We start from the raw sequence: 23,971 nt of genomic DNA on the forward strand, positions 1-23,971 counted from the left end.
ATGTTGGTCAAAATAAAAGGTTATTCAAGTTATGGTTAAAAAAAAAAGTTCTCACAGAAAATCTGACAAATAGAGGATATTGAATGAGTGTAGGTTTAATACTAAATTTATTGAACGAGTTGAATAAAATCATATTATGCGAGCCTCTGGCGAGCATATTTTTTTATTCAACTCGTTCAATAAATTTAGTATTGAATCTACACGAATATAATATTCTATTTATCACATATATAAAATAAGAACGGTAAACTGTTAACAAGTCATTTTTCTTTGACGCGCCTATAGTGTAACGCTAACATTAGCGCGCTTTAACGCTATGTTTATAGTGACGTCAAAGTGTTATTACACTAGTGTAATATCGTTTTTATTAATTAAGTGATATGCTCATTGCCCTCCTCATCTATTGTTCTTGGTGCATAAAATATCATAGTTTGTTATCTTAGTGTGTTGATAGTAAAAGACCCTTGATAATGTAAAATTCTCTATTTTTTCTTAAAAATTTCTTGGAGAGAGTCCTATTATGCTCTCAAAGAAGAGTATACAATTTCAACTTGTTTCAAAGCCAGATGTCAATAGAATATGAAAATATCCGAGGTGGTATGTATGCTAACTTATATGTAAATTCAAAGTTGAAAAAGGGGCAGAATTCTGTCAAAATGCTCGACACAGTTACCTCCTGTCTACAGGTTGGGGTAATGATGGTGATGTCAATAGACTTTGAAAATATTTGATGTATTACAAAAACTAATGTAAATTATTAAGTTGAAAAGGGGCATAATTCTGTAAAAATGCTTGATACCGTTAACTCCTCCTGTCTACAGGTTGGGGTCATGATGGTGAGCAAGTTTGCAAAGTTTCAAAGCCATATGTCAATGGACTTTGAAAATATTTGACATATTACAAAAACTAACATCAATTATAAGTTGAAAAGGGGGCATAATTCTGTCAAAATACTTCACATAGTTTCCTCCTACTGTCTACAGGTTGGGACAAGTGTGCAAAGTTTCAAAACCATGTCAATGGACTTTGAATGAAAATATTTGAGATATTACAAAAATTAACATCAATTATAATTTGAAAAGGGGCATAATTCTGTCAAAATGCTTCACATAGTTTCCTCCTCCTGTCTACTGGTTGGGGGTCATGATGGTGAGTTTCAAAGCCATATGTCAATGGACTTTACAAATTTATGAGGTATTACAAAAACTTTAACACAAGTCATTATGTGGTTAAGCCGACGCTCGGGTGACTACAATAGCTCTACATATTCTTAAATAGTCAAGCTAATAATAACAAAAAACACCAGATGTTTGCCTCAAAACTGCACTTTTATTTTACAATTTTACAGGTTTTTTCTTTACTTTTTTCTCTTTTTTACGTTTTCTTTTTATCTCTATTTCTTGCTCTTGAAGTAGTCATTGAGAACATCAAGGGCCTGTGATTCTTTTCCATAATCCTGCAAATACAAATGTTAAACATTCCTTTAAATCAACTGTTATAACATCAAATAGATGTGGTATTAGACCAGTAATAGGAAGAGCAACGAAACACAAGGCTATCTGATTTGTACGAGGGGGGTATAAAAAAGACTGCTGGGTTATAGGCAAAAATAAAAACATGTTCCCTGTTGTCACAGTATGAAATCCCTGAAAAAAGAATTAAAGGGATATTCAGGCAAAATAATGACAAAAATATAAAATATTAAAATTATAAAATTATCTTATGTACTCAAATCATCCAAAAAAATGACTGCGTGAAGTTTCAGCAAGAATTTCTGTTTAAATTCTATATATCTTGGGTTTGAAGCGTAAATATAGCTATATATGTTGAACAAAATTTAGACACCAATAGAATCACAAAATAGTTTTAAAACAAGTCAGGTGACTTGAACAAACCCTTGAAGTTACAATAACAGATATTGTGGATATTGTATGATTGAAACAAGCCTAAGTCATTCATTTGACATGTTCTTTAACGTTTCTAGAGTTCACTTTGACAACTAATGTGAAATGCTAGCGCTCTAACCTGACCCACGCGGGTAAAGTTAGGAAACCACCATTTTATTCTTTATATGGAGAAAAGTTTCGTTCCTTTGTGCGTCTATAATATATTCATTTTGAGGGCATTTACAGAATAATGAATGAAAAATTCAAAACTAAGAAATGAAAATTTTGCCCGTGTCTCCCTTTATAACAATGAACAAGCATTTTAATATATTTCTATCGCTTTCCTTTTCTATGCCATCACAGTAAGTAAACCCCAGACAAAATGAGCCAATAAATGGGTATGCTTTTCAGTGCAGTTAACTAACAGAAAGTTCCCCAAACAAGAATATCATACAAGAATCTTACACTGGCTGCCAGTACAGAGCAGAATATCTAGCTTGAGGGCAACTGTTTACGGCGGTAACGAGGCTCTGCCACGTTTCCGCTTAACAGTTACCCCGAGAGCTAGATATACCCGTCTGCACTGACAGCCGTTGTTTGTTTCTTTTTCTTGCATACCATATATCAATTATTTTCAGAACAGAAATTATGAAAACGGATATTCTCATTATGCACTTTTTAGTTGGGACGTAGTCCCAACTAGTGCACTTACAAACCCGAAATTTCCAACCATACAGGGTAACGCCCACTGTTGTGACGTTTCATCGCCACTCTAAATGCTATATTGGTATTCTAACATATCAAGCTAAGCTGAATTCATAGTGATCACCCGACCATGACCGACGCATAATAACCGCCGCGAGTGAAAAAATAGTGCTCTGAATTTCTGAAAACTTCGATTTATTGCGAACAGAAGTGGAGACAAGAAATTTATTTTTTGAAAATAATGTGCAATTGAGCTTGAATTACGGTATTAGAAACGTAGCGGATATAATTTTGAAAGGTCACATAATTCTATGAATGGGATAGTAAATTAATTGGGTCATAGTGCTTGACGGCTTGCAAATATTTAACTTACTCATCCGCCTTATCATCACATTTTTTTGTATTATATTCCAGAATTTTTGAAAAAAGACATTATTTATCGGATAAATTTTTGTAGTTTATAATTGCAAAGTGGATATTTGAAATAGAAATTAGGCCAGAGATGTTAAGATAATCTATTCGTCCTCTGAATTAGCCGATAATTTTAGGTTAAATGAATCCGAACAACTTTCCGGTATAATTTTTCGACCTACTTCACGAGCATAATTATCAAAGCCCTGTTTAAAGCTCATAAGGTATGTTAATAAAGCAAAAAATATGTTTATGGGAATTTGAATGAACTAATAATATTAAGTTTATTTTATTGATGGCCAATTTGTTTCCGAGGACCTAATACTTTCCCGTAAAATAATTTTTCGAAGTAATTTGGAGATCTCGAGTCTTTCGTACCCCAAGACATTTCGATTTCATACTTAGACTGCAAAACCGACAGATTTTTACAAATTGATATTACACAATGTATCTGCCTTTACAGGAAAAACCGGCATATACGCCTACAATTTTTTGGTATTGTCACGGCCGTTACGTCTCTACCAAATGGGGCACATTCTTGAATATTTCAGAATAATTTTATTTTGACCTTTAAAAATTATTATATCTATTTAAAGTCTAGTCATTTCATTTTGGGTCATCTTTTTACAATTTGAATAACTATTCTGGAAAAACGAAGTGCGCAAATGATCTAAAAGTTTGTACAAAGATTAGTGTTCTAAACATTCATCAAATGGTACATTTATCTGGAAAAAATATTTCAGTCCCCATCATGACAAAATACCTCAATGAACCCCTTTAAATTGAATTACACTTTTTTTAAATGTATGGGTAAATTCCATTTTCAGTGGTTGAATTTTTCCTCTTTTCTGATTAATCAAGCTATAGTTTTCCCATTTATAAAGCCACAGGTTGTTTTGAAAGTTGAAAAAAAAAAATCACTGCCACCTTGATAATTGTTAACCTGAAAAATCTCAAGGCACTTAAAGGGATTTGAACCCAGACCTCTTGATTACAAGGCAGACACACAACCATGTCGCGAAAATGTCAACACAACAGCAAAGACTGTTGGAAATGATCTATACCTGTTCTCAATACATGGTTGAAGTAATTTTTATCCAGTGTTAATTAGACATTTTATAATTATGATTTTAAACAATTTTTGACACTACTGATATTCACATTTTTTTTCACAAATCTACATGTAAAAAAAGATATCATAATAAAATGATAGAACATTTTCTATTTTAGTGGTAATACTGTGGAGTAATATGAAGAATATTATTAATATTTTATTATCATAAATTTTTTCAAATTTTAATTATGTCATTACATGCTGTACATACAATCATATTAATAGTGTTAACATATATATTCATTGTGTAGACACATATAATACATTGTATATACCAGAGACGTTAAAATACATAAAATGTATTTATATGTCTCTGTATATACACACACTAAGAGAGTAGTATTGGATGATTTTGAAATGAAATCTCTAAATTGATATTTTCAGGGAAAATAAAAGATTATTTACTTTAAATATTCACTTGGAAAGGCTGGTACAATGTAGCTAGAAAAAAGTACAGTATAAGATTAAAGAAAGACTAGAAGATTATTACAAACAACAGGTACTTATATAATATTTAATGTATATTTCACAAACCAAACTGTTTTCCAAAAAAAATTAATGAAAACATGCATTTTTTACCAGTGTCACCACGGGTCAGATTAACAGACCCCATTCCCAGTGGCAAATAATGCCAAAATATGCTTTTTTCTTTTCCAAGTTTAGAAAAAAAATCATAAGTCAAATTCCCGTTATCCAAGCTGACAATTTTTCTTCATTCCATTTCAATCCAATATGGTACCAGACAGATGATGTTCAAAAACACATTCCATTGTCAATTTTTTATGTATTTTTTATGCTTTGAATGATATACAATTTGTTGGATTAACAACTTTGTACATGGTACTAAATATTTTTCCCAATCAAAGATGCAAAATTCTTAACCATTACTTCATGAGCATTTTGTGAAAAATGGCTGTTTTCATTGAAAAGTCTCCCGTTACAAGTTCAAATTGCTATAATACTATAAAAACTGCTTCAAACACTAATCAAACTTGGCACAAATGTTGACTGGACCATTGCCCTTGCAACAACATGCTCAGGCTTAAATTTTCTGTTACCATGGCAACGAGGGGGACAATCTCAAAATTGCCCAAAATCACTATTTTTGCCTCGATTTTTTCAATCAAAATTGATTTCAAAGTGATGCACTTCTCAATGGATTGAGATATAGTCAAATGCTTTTCAGCGTTTGGTTACACATTACCTTTATGATCAATCTGGGGTCATTTACAGCCTCTCACAAGTCCAAAATTTTCTTGGCATCATGCTTAGAATGGTATCACACAGGTCAGTAAGACCGGTGTACACAATGTACTGTCTGCACATATGTGTCAGAAAAAATATCACAAAAAAGGAATTTAGTATTACTATATGAGTATTTATTAAAGAAATTGTATTTCAAATATATTTAAATAGTATTATTGAAAGTCATTTTGTATGACTGACACACAAATCTAGTGCTCTGCATTATAAATGTAAGAAGAGACAAATAAGATAAGCATTTTTTTTGCAAATTATTGCACTTCATATAATTTTTAATTGCTTTTTTTTTTTAAGGTGGACATGTGTCACTGTCAAGCGAATGAAGATAAGCATCACACTCAGTGGGGAATCTCCAGTTTCCAGATGTAGTGATCATAACTGTATAGGCACCATTAACACTTTGGACTAGTTGGAGTTTTTTAGAGGGCTAGTCTGAATTGAATCCCCTGTCAATAGTAAAGGCCAGTCATGAACATTGTGTTGAAGGAAAATGTTAAAACTCGGATTTTCCGCTTAACCAATCATTACTTTACCTTTATATTCAGTGCGGTAATGTAAGAAATGGTTACTTTCTGGAACGGAGCTGTCAATTATTTTTAATTTTTTTAGCTTGTTAGTGTTATCGTCGGACAGTTGTGAAAGTAAAGACATCGCAGTTTGACTGTATACAAGTTGCCTTTAAAGAAAGTATGTCGAAATCTTAACAGTTATCGTTGATTTTGTAGAAAAATTGACCAGAATTCACCTTTTGTTTACAACGCATCGCTTGGACGTCGAAAACGACATGCAATGACATTTCAGTGAAATTTGGAAACTTGCTCGTATTTTGGAGCATTTTGTAGGATTTCGATGAGTAAAAGTGTTTATGATAGGATACATTATTCCTAGAGACCAAAACCACAAAGAATAAAATAGTGATCTGGTGTAATTTTTACCGGGAACAGTTCTTGTTTGTTTTTGCAATGAATATTTTCTCTCGTTAGGGACCTTTTATTCTTTATATATAGTATTAAAAGCGTAATATGGGTAAATGTGGTATATAGTGCCTGTGGGTTTTTTTAAACATGTTTTTATCTTTAGCTTTTCCCCCCCCTTGGGTGGTGTAAATGATAAGTAAAAAAACCCGAGAAAATTTAAAAAATGGAAAAAATTGTTTTTTATTAGTTTTCCCCCTTCTATTTTCCCCTAAAGGGGGACTTTAAAAGGCCCGCCCAAATTTTTTGGGAAATTTTAAAGAAACTGAATTTTGGGGGTAAAAAACTTTTAAAAGGGAAAAAAAGTAAAAGGTTTTAAACATACTGGGGGTTTTGAAAAATAGCTATACAAAGAAAATTTTGGGATGTTATTTTAAAATTTTTTGCTCCTGAAAAGGGAGAGAATTTTAAATTTTCCCCGGGCCCCCCTTTAAACCCTCTTTGGCGGTAAAGGAACCCCCAATAAAAAATTTTAAAAAGGGAAAAAATCTTTTTTTTCAAAAAAATTTCCCTTTCAGACTTTTTTACTTTTTTTGGGAAAAAAGGGGTTTTTCCCCCAAAGGGAGGAAATAAAATTTTTTTAAAGGGGGGTTTTTGAGATTTTGTTTGATAAAAGGAAAAAAAAAATAGTCCCCGGGACTTTTTGGAAGGAAAAAATTTTCCCTTTAACTCTTTTTTCCGAAAAAATGAAAAAAAACCCAAAATATGTATTGGGAAGGGGTTTTTTTTGTAAAAATTTTTACAAAGGGGGAAAAAAGAAAAACTTTTAAGAGGGAAATGGCCAAAAAGTTCCCCAAAAAACCAAAAACCCTAAACCTTTGGGGTTCAAAGTTTTTTAAATATAAACCAATTTTTTTAAAAAAGGGTTTTTTTCCCCCAAAATAAAACACTGAACCCACATTAAAAATTTAAAAGACCCCCAATTTTCCAAAAGTTTTCCCAAAAAAACCATAACTCCCCTTTCCTTTTGTTTTTTTGCTTCACCCCCGTTCCCCCCAAAGTTGGGGCAGGTCAAAAACCTTTTTTTGAAACCCCCTTTTTGTCCGGCCCCTAACTTTTTACTTTAAAAAAGAAAATTCCCCCAAAAAACCCAAAATACGCTAAAATTTTTTAAAACCAAAATTTTTACAAGAATGTTTCCCCCTTTGGGGTTTTTCCCCCCTTTTTAAAAAAATTGGGGGGCAAAGGGAAATTTAAATTTCCCAAAGCCCCGAACTTTTTGGTTGCCCCTGGGAACCGAAAAATAAAAAAAATTTAAATTTTCAACTTTTTAAAAAAAAAAAAGAGGCCCCACAAAACTTAGATATTTTGGGTTGAAAACATTCCCTTTTTGTGAGGGGGTCCTTAAACCAAGTTTTTAAATAAAAGCCCCGGGGGGCAAAATTGGGCCCCCCCCCCCAGGGGGTTTTAATTTGGGGTTTTCCCCCAGTGGCCCAAAAAAAAGTAAAAAAAATTTTTTTAAAAATTTCCCTTTTTTTAAAAAACCCCCCAAAAGCTGAGCCCAAGAAAATTAAACCCCGAAACCCCTCATCTAATTAGAGTTTACCAAAGTTTTGTTCAAATAAAAGGCCCGGGGTCAAAATTGGGGCCCTCCCAGGGGGTCATTAAATTTTCTTTAAATGCATATAGTAAAAACTTTAAAAAATCTTCTTTTAAGGAACTAAAAGAGCTAGAAAAGCTAAGATATTAGCATGAAATATCTTCTAGTTGAGTGTTTACAAAGATTGTTAAATAAAAGCCCCTGGGGTCAAAATTGGTCCTGCCCCAGGGGGGTCATTATTTTCTTTTAAAATGCAAATAGTTAAAAACTTAAAAAATCTTCTTTTAAAAGAACCCCAAAGAGCTAGAGCAAGATAATTTAGCATGAAAAAAATCTCCCCAAAGAGTTTTTCCCCACCAAGTTTTGGGTTCAAATAAAAACCCCGGGGGAAAAAATTTGGCCCCCCCCAGGGGTCCAAATTTTTATTTTTCCCCCCAAAAGCATAAAAAGTAAAAAATTTAAAAAAAACCTTTTTTTTTTAAAAAACCCCCAAAAAAGCTAGAAATTTTTTAATTTTTAAGTTTTTAAACATCTTCCCCAGGAAAATGGGCCCCCCAAAAATTTTTTTAAAATAAAAGCCCCCCCGGGGTTTAAAAAATGGCCCCGCCCCCCAAGGGGTTTTTTTCATTGGTTTTTTTTAAAAGTATGGGGGTTTAAGGGAAAAATTAAAAAAAACTTCTTTTAAAAAAACCCCAAAAAAACTAAAAGCCCCTTTTTTAAAAAGTTTAGCAAAGAAACTCTTTCCTTTTTGGGGTTTTTCTTTTCCCCAAATTTTTTTTTCAAAAAAAAAAAGCCCCTTTGGGGTTAAAAAATGGCCCCCCCGCAAAAGGGGGGGGGGGGGTTAAAAAACGGTTTAAAACCTAAAAAGCCCTCGTGGCCCCCCTTTTTTTAATTTTCTAAACCCCTTTAAAATTTTACATTTTAACTTTTGTTTTAAAGCTTGCCCGAAAAAATACTGGGAAAAAGGGGTTTATGAAATTTTTTAATTTAAAACCTTTTTTTCCACAGCGAAAAAATCAAAAATGGGAAAAAAAAGTTGGGTTTTTTCCCAAAAAAACCCCCCTTTTTGGGTCGCCTTTTAAAAAAAGGGGGACAAAATTTGGGGGTTTCTTTTGTCCGGGGGCCCCTCCCCGTTCGTTGTCGGCGTCCCCCCCAAAACCCCTTTTCCCCGGGGCAAACTCCCCCTCCACTATAAAGGGCTGAAATTTTACCCTTTAAAAATTGGTAAAAGCATGCCCCCTTCCTTTTTTTTTTTAAACCCAAATTTCAAAATGCACAAAAGGACCGGTAAAACTCTGCAGTTCTTAAAATTTTTTTGGAGTTTATTTGCCCTTTGGTTTTTTATTTTTAAATACTTTAAAAATTTTTGTCCCCCGGCCCCCATTTCTTCTTTCCGAACTAAAAAAAGCTATGGGGACCCTTTGAAAAAAAATTAACTTCATAGGAGGAATAGATCCTCAATTAAAGAAAAAGTGGCCCAAATTTGGCACAAGAACCAAAGTACTCCCCTGGTACTTTCCTAATTTTTTTGAGGTTATTGCCCTTTGTTTTAATTTTTTTTCCATATTTTAATTTTTTTTGGTCCTGGGCCATTTTGTTCCTTTCATAATTAATAAAAGCCATGGACCCCCCTTTGAAAACTTCCCATAGAAATGGATTAGGTCCCCCCTTCCCATTTTAAGAAAAAGTTTGCCCAAAAGGGCAACAAAACTGGTTACTGACTCCTGCATTTCTTAAATTTTTTTTGAAGTTATATTGCCCTTTGGGGTTTATTTTCATACTTTTTTAAAATTTTGTCCGGGCCATTTTCTCCCGTTGAGTATAAAAAGCTATGGACCCTTGAAACTTCATTAGGATGATAGATCTCATTAAGAAGAAAGTGCAGTGCACAAGAAAACTGGTACTCTGCATTTTTTTATTTTTGAGTTATTGCCCTTTGTTGATTTTCTTTCTTTATTTTTGTCCTGGTCATTTCTCCTCAAGTATGAAAGCTATGGACTTGAACCATCATAGTATGAATTATAGATCTTATTGATAAGAAGTGCAGTGTTTTCAGAAACTGCTGCTCCTGAACTTATTAAATTAATTTTTTTAGTTATTGCCCTTTGTGTTATTTTTCATATTTCCCCCCGTTTTTGTCCTGGCCATTTCTCCCTAAACTACATTGTTCACAAGGCGACACATCCGACTCGCGGAGTTCTAGTTTCTAGCTTAATTTTACAATTATCATCTCTTAAAATACATGTACAACAACTTTTTTAAAATAATGGTTGTCTGGAGTAAATCTTTTCAATGATATCACACTCAAACTAAATACAGTTGTAGAGACTAGTGAGCAGAAGTCTTGTGTGTCAAATAACCAAAATTCTACATTACTTAGTTTTTGAATTATCTCCGTATATATTTCATGATACTGTTCTGAGAGAGGATTTAAAATATTGAAGGAATTTGATTGAAACTTTGTAACGTTATACAGTGAAAGAGATTAGCATGAGAATTGCAGTAAACAAAGGCCATTATAAGTTCTAATGACATGGTCCACATTCATATAATGTGATGCAAAAAATATTGACCATTTGAGTGTTTACTTGATACTGATACAGAAAATTTGATATATATCACAATTGATTATTTTTTTCATAGCTTTGTCTCCCTTTATAATGTCATGTGTTAAAAAATAGTCAAGCTTGCAGTTTCCTCTGGTAGCTCTAATTTCACTTGTTTCTCTTGTCAAAAAAGGCCAATAACGGTTTATGATCGACCTACACGTACATGTAACCTTATATTTAAAATATTATATTTGAACATGTGGTCATAGAATAATTGTATCAACTACTGTTCATTTACTGAATTGTGCACTTTATATTTATCAACCGGCAACAACCCTTCACTCATTGAAATTATCTGCCCCGAAATAGAAAAAAATAGTTATTTGATCCTTCATACGTCCCAACTGCAGTGCCTTCAGCACTTTGATTTCTTATAGTAGTGTATGAACTTACAACTTCATTCATAACGGTTTAGTGACGTCGACCTAAGAACGCAATTCATTCATAAGTTGCTCGCGGCAATGATGTCATTTAAAGCACGAGACTTGTCTTACATGGGGGGTGTAAGATAGTTTTCTAGCACCGGTGTAAACAGTAGATAATCCTGTCTGATATGCAAGAATAGCTTTGCTACAAGGGTTTCAGGGCTCTCATTCGAAATTTATCTAAAACATACAGTCAACCATCAGAAGAGTAAAAACAAATCTCAACACTACTTTCAGACGAGGAAGCATGAGTTGTTTGTTTTTCATCATTGGTTAACTCAATTAGAAAGGCCAGCAGATCAACTGTAACATAAGTGTCTAACAGTTTCATGTTAACAAAACATGGCTCATCTAGATGGAATAAATACATTAATCAATTTTTCAAGTATTTTTATCAATTTTCAAGTGGCTACAAAAACTATCACTTTTCTCAATGCTTTTTCTTGTAGCACTACTTTAAACAAAAGTATTAATTCAGTGAAACGCCAAAAGTCCCTTCGCCTCAGAAAAAAATTCTTAAGTGCACAGAATAGAAGACAAAAAATTTTTACCAGTGCAAAGACAAAATCCCTTCCCTCATAAATTAGGTATACAAAAAGTTTTTTAAACCATATATTTCAGATCTTGCAGCAGATGAAAAGTTACAAGTTTCTTCTATTTTGTTTTGTCTGTATATACATTTTTCTATTTTGTCTGTATACACAAAAAAGCAAAAAATTAAAATACCAACTTTATTTATACATTTTCTAATGCAGACTCATTTATGTAAACTGACATGGTAAAACAATTCATAAGCTTTCAATTAAACATTTTTCTGAACTCCTTGAAAATAAAATATCTTGAGTTCAATATTTTTCCAGCTGAAAGTTTTTTTTGAATCATTTTAGTTTATAGGTTTTATTAGTTTAACCATCAGAAAAAAGTTTAAAACAAATTCTCAACAATACTTTCAGACGAGGAAGCATGAGTGTTTGTTTTTCATCATCGGTTAACATGATTTGTCACACAATTTACAATATTAAATTAATTCACAATAAAAAAGTTGTGGAGTATTTTCAAATAACCTTCATTAGCTTTATAAGGAGAGGACATATGGTCAGAATCATAGACCAGTCTGCGAAATTAGCAGTTGTCCTATTGCCCCAGACAATCATTATTTGGTCCGGACAACCATTTTTTTAAAAGTTAATTACTTGCCCAATTGACAAGTAAAAATTTGCAGAAAGTATTAATCAAAATGACACGAATAGTGATAAAATGAAAGATATCAAATACAATTAGTTTGCTTACATTTATGACTGTTTCTCACTGAAGATAAGTTTGCAGATTTGATCAATAATTGCTTGGAGATGTTCTGATGAAAAGATTCTGGCAACCAGTTTTTACTTCGGACAACCAGATTTTTTTTTTTTAACTGGTTGCCCAAATGATGACATTAATTTTTAAACCCCAATATCACAGACTGATACTGGACAGATTCGTAACAATGAAGACGCCCACTTTAAAACCTCTAAATTCTTACACCAACTCAATTTCTGTGGACTCAAAACCAGACAAGATCATGGCATGATACATAGGTACTATGTTAGAAGCGGCAAGAAACATATTGACCATCAGAAAAGTTTTAGAACAAATTGTCAACACTACTTTCAGACGAGGAAGCATGAGTTGTTTGCTTTTCATCATTGGTTAATATATTAATGTTTAAAACACGTACATTTCAAAACAGCTCAAAATTAGCATGTCACTATAAAATACACATTTGTCAATTTCCATTATAATTTTATCATTTAAACATTGAGAAAGGCCAAACGATTTGGTCATTTTCATTCATTTGAATTTTTCTATGGACTAGCAGCAATGACAATATTTGTCATGTGCCTTACAAGAAGAACCTAATATACCAATGTGTTTATTGACCACTATAGGAAGGATGTTTTTTTTCCCCAGACATTTCTAAAAATGGTTCCAATTATATAACTCAATAGTGTGAGTGTTTTTGCTGAACTACAATTAATAGAATGTTTAGAACTCGGATAAACAGAGTCGTCCTCAAGACACAGTGCACGACTATTCTCAGTGTTTGGCAATAATAAATGAGGTAACCATGTAAAAAGATAACCAAGTTATTGGACCTGTGTACATCATGATAGATAATAATTCACAGAAATAGAAATAAGTGTGTCAATGTTTCAGCACATTCCCTCTAGTAGTTTAGGAAATATTGAGAAAAAAAATGTATTTTTTCAGTAATGACTAAGTATTACAATTATTAATAAAATTTGGAAAACACTCAATACTAGATTGGTATATACAGTTAACATTCAGATAGGTTTAAAAACAAATCTCAACACTACTTTCAGATGAGGAAGCATGAGTTGTTTCTTTATCATCATTGTTAACTTTAGTTTATTTTGCAAGATACAACAACACTGTAAAGTCCTATGGTGACTTCTAAAGGGTGGGGGGGCGGTGGGGGGGGAGGGGGGGGGGGGGGGGGGTCAGCAGGCTGTTCATCATAGGCCCAAAAAGCTATAATCAGCATTAGAGATAGCGTGCGTATCGCGTCATTACGCAAGCAAATACTAGGGATACGCCAGCTTCGTCATCATTTTGGCGTATATTTACGCATGATAATTACAGTTTACGCATTTAGTGAAACAAATTTGGCGTAGGAATGTTTACATTGACACCGATAAAAAATGACTGACTGGTTAGCGTACTGTTCTATAAAGGTGTGTTATTTCTCAGCCTGGGTTTATAATTGCAAACCAGTCGACTTTGTATCACAGAGACGCTCGGTAATAGATGTACATAAGATAAATCAAGCGTCTGTCATGTTATTGAAGTAGACGAATAAAATATTGTCAATTTTTATCAAATTATCAAGTTGTATACATTGATTAAAATCTTGTCCGTAACCCAAACAACGAAAAATCGACACATTCTACCGTGTAACAAGCCCAGTGTCTTCTCAGTGTGTAATTCAGTCAATTTTTGAAGTGCATTTGAAATGTGCCTTGTGTTGTAACAACTAAATGGGTGGAAAATGGGCCACAGAACGGGTTCTCAACATCCAAAAGTCTAACATTGAACAGTAAAAAATTAATTAATTGCAACCTTTTATTGTGTACCTAGCTCCTATTTTTTAAAGAAAAAAAATACAATGAAAACTAAGATATGCATCACACCTTATTTTATTTCATTTATATGTAAGATAATTTACTGTCCTTTAAATTTAAAATTAACAGTCATCTCAACATGTAATTTGGTACATAAATGGTTGATAATTAGCCCCACAAGCTAAAAGAATTCAGTGTGGGTCACAACTGTTTGCATGTATACATTTAGTTAATTTCACATAAAAATGGTTCAAGTTCTTATAATATGCCTTAAACTAAATATAAATAATACCTTGCCTTGCTGCAATATTTCTGATAAATTATAAAACTGAGAGCAGTTTTTTTATTTTTTGTCAGGCTGTACTGTATATAAATATAATGTATCATTATTTGCGGCAAATTGACTCCCAAGTTCTTAAAACTGAGAGTCAATTTTACTCCTTCATTTGGCTAGAAACTGGCAGTTTACTCTGAAGTATAAAAAACAGAGAGTATTGACTCTTGAGTAAAAATAATTATCTGGAACACTGTATAATTTTCACTCTCACCCCCAGGTTTTAAATTTGGAACACTATAAATTGACAACATGTATTTACGTTTAAACAGAATTTTAATACTGCTGAAGTACACTTAAACCTTTATCTTCCATACAATTGAAGAAGTGTTGTGATTAAATTACTCACCTTAACAACAACACAGCTACAGCCAACAACTTTCCTGGCTTTTCCTTCCTTGTCAATTTTGCACAGGCCAACCCATTCACCAAGTTTCTTATTGTCATCAACCTGTTTAGAAATTCCATCACTTAAAATTCTCAATGTATAGAATCCATGTTTAACCAAATTGAACAAGGTACAGCAGTATTTATGTGTGTGATAAAACATTATTTTTTTCTACTTTACCACTAGTTTTAATACAACAAGTTTCTAATGTCGGTAATGATCAAGAAAATCCAGAAAAGATTACAAATTACACTTTCAGTAGGATGTGGAGATAGTAAATTTGCATTTAAAACCTTGAAACTAAGTTTTCTAAGCTCACAAATGTGTCCGGTAACTTAACTCAAAATTCATGCTCCAGTTATTGATCAGTGACCTATAATGAAGACCATGAAGACTGATAATTTCAAGTGAATATCTTAATATATTTAGTTTAAGCAGATACAAGGCGAGTAAAACTGTCCTATAGAATATAAAACATAAATGAGAATGGAAACAAATAAGCAAGACCAGCTGCAATACTTACCTTAATGAGGTTAATACCATGTTCAGCACAAAGAGCTTCAACCAACTTTGAATACATAGCTTCATCACAATTGCTCGCAAGTACACATAAATGAGCTTGACGTCTGCAAAATTAAACAAAAATTTTATGAAACTCTTCAAATCACTCTCAATGTAAATGCTTGAAAGAAGACGACAAGCAGAATATGTCAAACCTGAAGGTTCATTGTGAGGAATCTTCCGTTCAGGATAAGCTTAAGCAAATTCCTTTGTACTTTCATCACTCTAAAGAATTGTTCACCTTGGTCAATTACTGAACAATGTTCTTTGACAGGCCTTTTTACCCTACTGCAAGGGCCACGCAAGGGTGGCTTTCAACTGGTAAAATTTTAAGTTCAATTTACAAGAATTTTTCTCTTTTCAATTTTCAAAATTATAATGTTTGTCTTCGATTAGCCCTTTCTCTATTTGTGAAAACATGACATTATTTCTATTTTAACCCTCTATTCTTTTTTAATCATTTTAATATCTAAAATTCCATGTTTCCTAAATTGGACCTACCATAAAGATATTTTTTTAGTTACAATTAAACATACTTATCAAGTGCCTTGGCACACTCATGTAATCCACGTGCTAGACCATCATGGATCAGTGCAGTTTTGAGGACTTCTTGAAGGGCGGTCATGGTATCCATGGCTCCCGCCCCAGTGGAAATTTCATCTCTGCAAACAAAAGTAGATATTTAATTATTCAATTTCACCAAGGTATCATAACTTTGTAGTTCAGTCTATCATTATGTTGGCAAATGAGATTGACAAAGCAACATATAATTTTTAGACAATCAGTTTTACACTTCAGTTGGAACCTACTGGCGGTCATGTCATTTAAACTACTTTGTTTTCAAGTTTTTGGCACAGCAGTACTAACAGGCAGTTATTCATTGTCTCAGAATACAATTTATTACAACACAGTTTATGAGAATTATATTCAATATTGTGCTTATCTTGGGTGTTGAGCACATGAATTGCACTATAAATTTATTTTAATGTTTTGCATCGTCTTGCTCTCAATTAGAAAATTATCAAATTATTAAACAGTTTTCCTAAAATGTTACAATAGAAACCTCCTGTAATGCAGGGTTCTAGGCGATGCTTATTTCCGCGTCCCAGTACGAAATTGCTAAACTATGCCTTATTCTCATCGATTCGTGCCTTCTCATCGATTCGTGACCTAAATAATTGCCTGGTATAAATACTTCTGCAAGGACATACACCATCCGAAGACTACACAAGTTTTATTAGACACTTGATTTGACAATTCTATCCAATCAAAATGCGTAATTGAACAGGTGTAAATGACCTTACCGTACAATCAGCTGGTGACCTAATTACTTTAAAATATTCGATATTGATGTTTTAATTTATCAAACACGCTTACAATTCAGCCCAAAAAATATTCATTATGCTGTAAGAATTTACTTAAGACTTTGAAACATATATTGATCAGATCGGACTGAAAATAACCATGCAAATATTTAGTGGTGTGAGCACCTATATTTTGATGACATCACAGGGTGAATCGGATTTCACGAATCGATGGGTAAGCGTCCAGCTGAGCAAGACAGTCATGGTTGACATGTTCAGATGCTCTAATCTTTGAGCGGTTGTTTTAAGAAGTAATTTAAAGTTTTTGAACTTTTAGATAATGAATTTATTTAACAAATGCACTTATTGAACTGTATGTATGTCTGATATTTTTTAAACAAGTGCAATTTTTCCAAATAAGAGTCACGAATCGACGAGAGAAAAGCATACTTTGTTGACATTGATTTTCCACATGTGAAGATAAAATGTATATCTCTTGTGCAAAAGGCACGGCATTCCTTGTGTTTTGCTTCGTTTCTTTACTTTTAATGCGCCCTTTTAATGTATTAATGTACAGTTTACAAGGCGGACGACAGGGCATGACCCCAAACTTCATGTGTGCTGTTCAAAATGTTTACGGCAATTTTTTACTCTATTCCAGTTACGAGAAAAGTATTAAAGTTATTCTATAAATCGTGTCCTCATAATTTTCAATTTAAACTGAATATGCCGTAAATTTTACTGTTCCGTGGTGGCAAATGATCTATACTGTGTCCTATGCAATATTTTTCAATATTTCAACTTACCCTTCCGTATCTGAACCAGCCATGTTGAGAAACGGACGTCCTTCTGCAACGAAAAGGAAAAATAAAAGTTTTTCATGTCAATTACAAACAGTATAATATGCTGTCATTCAACAAATTCGACGATTAAAGAAGATTTAGGCAGGCCAACTTACAATGATGTATCCACTTGGGAAAACTCCGCGTAGAAAGGAAGCGGAAGTCAAATTTTTTTATAACTATTGATTCAACACCACTAAATATTTTCCTTCATTGTTTTCTGTATAAAAACTGCCCCCCCCCCTTTGTTCACTAGAAAAGGTCAGGATGTTTTATAAAACTAAAATCGATTGTGTTTTGCTAGAATCTTCTGAGATACTGTACTGTAACACTTTTTCAGGAAAATTAAATATTGGTTTTCAAATCTGATATCAGAATAGAATTTCATCGATTACAATATTTAGAAGAGATTTTCAATACAAAAAGAGTGTTAGCAATGCTTGCATAATAATGACATAATAATCATTTCTTGTAGCTAAGAAAATACCCATTTTGTAAACATCGAAATTAAATTATAGCATATTGGTATTGATGATTTTTCAAAGTAGTAAGGTGTCCCTTTTGCTTGTTTTACGTATAAATTTATAAATTTGTAATTATATACAAATTAAGAAACTAAACTCATTTCTGTACATTTCATTTAAGAACTATCCTCTACATTTTTATAGTGGCAAAACTATCCCTTAAATTGCATTTTATCTTAGAGCTATCCTTAAAAATTTATTTTAGAATGATAAGAACTATCCTTTGCATATATTTTTAGAATTGTTAGAACTGTCCTTTACATTTTATTTCAGAATTACCAATGAGTTTAACCGACTTCAGTTTTTAATTTTAAAATGACAAACGAAAATCCTTCTCTTATTCAGTCCTTCCCTGTTAATTTTATAGAAAGTCAAACTGATAACAGACGGACTTCGTCCGAAAAATTAACCATTTTAATATGACCCCAAACAAATATAGGTTCAGAGATCTTTTGAGAAATGCTATCAACGGCGACCTTAAATAATTTTTAGAATCCATGTAAAATATCGTATGTTTTGTATTTTAAAAAAAATATAAATTTGATGATAGGAGAAAATTCAAAAACTTTTTTTATGTAAAAAGAAAAACATAACCTTTTTACCGTTAAATCTACCACAGTTATTCCAATAATCCGTCGAAAATGTTCTTTCACATCAATACTCATGGCGAACCAATAATAATCGAATTTGCTGTCTACCATGCGCATATGAGGAATAATAAATATAGCAATTTGAATTCTCACTTAAAATTTTACAAATTATCTCACCCATAATTTAGCATGCAAATATGGTTTTATGACAGAGGATGTCCAACAGTTTTTATTCTATGTGAAAGCTACACTTGACAAAGAAGAAAAATATTTACAAATACAAGATAATTCAATCCGCTTAGTATGAAACTGCTACTCTTTGGCATCCAGAATTTAAATGACCTTCAAAGTGCTTATTCCAGCATGTTAAAATTATATCAAAGCAGGGACTTACTATCGTTTTAAGTCCCAGATCAAGGAGACAAAGATTGTTACTTAAAACATAATTTATATTATATTATTTATTATAAAAAGCGTGCGTGCGTGCGCGTGTGTATGTGTGCGTGCGTGTATTGTGTTTTTATCAATACTTACAAATGAGTATCTGCTTCACAATTGATATGATGGATTGGTTAGTGCCTAGTGTCATGTGGCACACAACTTCATTGAACGCCGCCTTTCCTTGTTGATCGTGTTTATCATAATTAATGCATATCTACTCTTTAATTCTTTAATGTAGATTTGTAAAGCTTAACTTGCAACAAGCGCGCCCTTTTTGAAACTGATGCTTCAAGGGAAAGGGCCAACGATAATGTTGCAAAAACTTTTGGCCCAACCTTTTGTATATTGTGTAGATATATTGATGTCAAAAATATGTATAGTTTATATATGCAATAGAATATTATAAAACTAATCATTTTGAGTTTTTCCACATAGAACTATTCAATTAATTGTTTTACATTCACACACATAAGTGTGCAAAATTTTAGTTTAAAAATATTATTAATCTTCTAAATATAATTCGTATCCTTAATATTTATTTATGCGCCATTTTAACAATGGTAATGCCAGACCAATTTAATTTAGCACGTTTGGAACGTGTTTTTCTAATGCAATACTTATTGGAAAGTATGTTTCATGAGCAATCAAACAGTCAACTTGTCATTTTAACTTGTTAATTATCAAATTTTCGCTTCGCGGGGTCGTGGGGCGAAAACACAAATGGCACAAATCAGCCACCATATTTATCTATTTGTTTTCAAACAGATTTACAACTGGGCAAAATGCACAAGGTCGTTCCTTTTCTACGTTGTTAACCCAAGTGTTGATACATATGCAGTTCATGTAGTTTTTTGTTGTTGTTGTTGTTGTTTTCCTCAGATTTTTGTAGAAGCTTGCAAAAATTATGATATAGTGAACTGGTCGGAAGTAAAAGGTGCCTGTAATTACAATAACCCATTTACATTTAATTGCATAGGCTTGCAGTAAATGATACAGATTTCGTTTTCATCACAGTAACCATGCAATATAATTTTAGTCATTATATTTTTATAGCATGAATTGAGATATTCATTGGTTGTACTCGTATTAACGAAGTTATAAAAAAAAATATATGTTGACGGTCCATTGAATTGTTATCCCAACTATAAATAATGTATATATTTCCAATAACAATGGCGTTATGAAAGTAACAAGGATATATACACAGTAGCAAATAATTTTCTGAGAAGGAAATTTTACAAAATTGTGTTATCAAAGATTATTTGAAAACAGCCTCTGTCGAATGTGCCATAGGGAATAATAGAGAACTGACCGTAAATATTTTAATTCTTATTGCAAGGGCTACCATGCTATATATCTCTGTTTTAGATAGCAAGGGAAGCGACCACTAAATGAAACGAGCCGTTGGAGGACGAATAATAGGTGGGACGAATCGTTTTATTATCACTAATTAGAAAATTACTAGCTGTTATTCGGACACTTTTATTCGGCTGTCAGTTTGTTTATTCAAAGATTGAACTGGCACGGTAATTTACCTTTTCTTTCCCTCAAACATTTTTCACTGATATATTGATTGCAATTGTTTTTTTTTGATAGCAAAATCCATTAAGAAGTTATACTGTATAAGTGTAGAAGTCCAAAATATTAGACCACAGGGCCACACAGTGTTTGGATGGTATATACATGTATACTTCTTGATGGTGACCTTAAAATGAGATTTAAGTCATAACCTTGAAATATGTATAAATTATATACTGTATACCATCCAAACAAAACCCCCAAACACTGTGTGGGCCCCCCCCCCCTCTGTATTAGGGAAAAGAGTAAACTCGGCCCTATACCAACTCGGCACGGGTCAACTCGGCCCACTTTACAAAAATATATATAACGTATTAACTTTGCTTTGCATGTTGTTAAGGTAAATGAATAATAAGAAATATCTTATTATTATATAATTATACATTGTATACTTCTTCTGAAATAAAGTATATTTATAAAAAAATGTTATTTATCTGTCTTGCAGATTCGATAAAATTAATATAGATCTAGAATCTAATAAAATGTGTTTGTAAAGTATATATAAAAAAATATGAAACAAAAACGTGTTTACTTAATATCATAAGCTTCTAATTAATCTATAAGCGCATTGATTGCTGCCGAAATTCATTTGCACGTGTCATACGTTTTTTTTCTTCTATCAAACAGAGGGACCTTGTCTGTGCATTATCTAGTTAAAGTAATAAAGAACAGAACAGAAGTTAAATATGTAGAAATACAGTGAGATACGCAATCGTTACAGGCTTTTTATAGTTTATGTCGGTCAAGCCTGACGTCTAATAGTTGCTTTGGCCAGAAGCAAAAATATCTCAAAGTGACGTCATGATATTTATAGGACTAAACTTATACCTTCTTTTTAAATTGGTCTTTTGATGGCTGGTGAGATATGCAGGCTTCATAACAACTTATACCCTCTCGAATCATTCGCCATTTTTGTCTTATTTTAGAAACCACTGTGGAAACAGTTAATAAATGACTATCTATGTTCTCAAAGTTTATCAAGGAGTTTGCTGTTTATTTTCTAAATCTTCTGTAGGGAGAATGAGTCAGACAACAGGACTTTTAAAAATTTATCAATAAAATATTGTTATCAATAACATATCCCATTGTTTTTGTATCGCCTTGAAAATAACGACGTATAGGGGTTACTTTTGTTGACGTCGGCAGCGTCCTGTCCCTTAGGCTTTTCCGGAGCAAAACTTAGTCACTATAAGTTGAATTGACTCCAAACTTGGTATGCATCCATGGTTCTTTTAATGAATGAAGTGCAGTGCACAAGAGTCGTTATATTTATGCACTTCCTATTTTTTTAGTTATTGCCCTTTTTTTATTTTCATACTATGTTTTGTCCAGGACATTTCTCCTAAACTATAAAAGCTATGGACTTGAAACTTCATAGGATAAAAGATCTTTTTGAGTAGAAGTGCAGTGCACAAAAAGTGGTACTTTGTACTTCATGATTTTTGAGTTTTTTGCCCTTTGTTAATTTTCATACTTTAATTTTGTCCGAGCCAATTCTACTACACTTTAAGAGCTATTGACTTGAACTTCATAGGATGATGTATCTCATTGACAAAGTGCAGTGCACAAGAACTTGTGCTCTGCACTTATGATTTTTGAGTTATTGACTTTTGTAAATTTTCATACCTGTGGTATGATCAAAAAGTTCTCGGCCCAATAAACTTCTAGCCACTACACTGACATTTACACATGATACGTCGATACCAATATCTTATTGAAGAATTCGAAAAATTTACAAAATTTTTCCCGTTGAAACATAAAAAACATTTTGATCAGTAGGGTTGTAAATTTAACAAATGGAAAAAGTTAAAAATCAGAGTTGTATTATACCCGAAAAAGGGGTCCCCCAAGAAACCCATAATTTTCATAGTAACTTGGAAGGGTCACCCCCATAGAGTAAAAAAATGGGCTGCTAAATTTAAAAGGGGAGGGAGACGGTGAAATGGGCAGCAAAAATGCCCAAGTAAAAACTCCAAGCTCACTTCCTCCAAAAAACAAAAAAAAAGCATGCAGGAAAAACCCTGGCTCTATTCCTCCGAAGAAATTCAAGAGGGTGCCTCTCAGGGAAAGATAGTTAAATTTTTGGATAGTCGGGGATAATCGATTGCTATCATAAATGGTTATTAAAAATTTTAGAATTGGTAAGGAAGCTTTAAAAAAAGGGAAAAAACGCTAAAAGGCTTCGCTCCGCAAACAATGTGCCACTCAACACATCCCAATTCCGGCTTGTAACAAGTGGTTTGAAATTTTTTCCCCTCCCCCCAAAAATTTTCTCCGACTTGGCCCCCTCTACTTCTCCCTTTTTCCCCAAAACTGAAAAAAGTTTCGTGAATTTTTTGGAAGCAATAAAGTTCATGGGGCCCGTAATGGTTTTTGGCCCCAAAATAAAGAGTTCTATTTTGGGGGAAAATTTGGGCACAGATGGAAAGGGCTTTTTGGAACAGGCAAATTTTTTTTATCAATCCCCAAAAGGGTTGTCCAGGAAACTTGGGCCGAGGTTTTATTGACTTCAAATTTTTTTAAGCCCGCTTTTTTTTATTTACCTGAGTGCAGTGAAAAAACCATCAAGTCCACGTTTTATTGTCAGTTAAAATTTTTTCCCTGGTATTTTTTTTTTGATAAAAAACAGTTTTATTAATCCTGACAAAAATTTTTAAAAAATTTTTATAAAGGGCTTAAAATTTCAAGAGCAGTGTTTAAAATAACCCAATTTTGAGAAGAAAATGCCTAATGACAGCAAAATGTCGACAAGGCAACACATCAGACTCGCGAGTTTTTTTTTATCTCCCCAAGGGTGGGATAATCACCGTTTGTCTGTCTGTTGTCCGTCCGCTTTTCTTTCCGGGGCATAAACTCTGAAACAACAAAGGGATCAAAAAACTTTGTATGACATCAATCTCATTGGGGGGGAGATGTCGTGAAAGAACCCTAACCCGGTTTCCAATTTTTTGGGAATTTTTGCCCTTTGTAATTCAACCATTGAATTTTTTCTGGGACATAAATTTTTAAACTATAAGAGTACAAATGAAACTTTTTAGGTAGATAAAATCCATTGAGTAGAAATGCTGCAAAAGAACCTTCCCGTTTGCTAATTTTGGATTTTTTGCCCTTTTTATTTTTACCTTAATTTGCCGGGAAATAACTCAAAACTATAAAAGAATAACATGAAATTTTTAGGTGATAGTTCATTGGGGGACTGCTTTCAAAAAAAACCCCTAATTTTATTTAGTTTTATTTTCAATTATCTCCCTTTTATGGGGAAAAACCTAAAAAATAAAGGATATCAACAAGGGAACTTTGCAGGAATGACTCATTTTGGGAGAAGGTGGTGCAAAAGAATTTAGTTTTTTTCCTTTTTCA

The 23,971-nt window shown here is 32.8% G+C and overlaps 1 protein-coding gene across 1 annotated transcript; it reads right to left on the minus strand.

Annotated features, from left to right (window-relative positions):
* Positions 1–1,309: 1,309 nt before the first annotated feature.
* Positions 1,310–17,710, minus strand: LOC132746991 (small ribosomal subunit protein eS12-like). The gene is made up of 6 exons (XM_060736297.1): positions 17,595–17,710; positions 17,443–17,485; positions 15,869–15,994; positions 15,295–15,397; positions 14,733–14,834; positions 1,310–1,456 (listed from the first exon to the last, which is right to left on the minus strand). The coding sequence occupies exons 2-6, from the start codon at positions 17,463–17,465 to the stop codon at positions 1,394–1,396; spliced, it is 417 nt and encodes a 138-aa protein (XP_060592280.1). The 5' UTR covers positions 17,466–17,485; positions 17,595–17,710; the 3' UTR covers positions 1,310–1,393.
* Between the last annotated feature and the right edge of the window lie 6,261 nt (positions 17,711–23,971).

The sequence above is a fragment of the Ruditapes philippinarum genome, unplaced genomic scaffold (assembly GCF_026571515.1).
Source record: "Ruditapes philippinarum isolate M1 unplaced genomic scaffold, ASM2657151v2 ctg7912_1_1_1_1, whole genome shotgun sequence".
Lineage (NCBI taxonomy): Eukaryota > Metazoa > Mollusca > Bivalvia > Venerida > Veneridae > Ruditapes > Ruditapes philippinarum.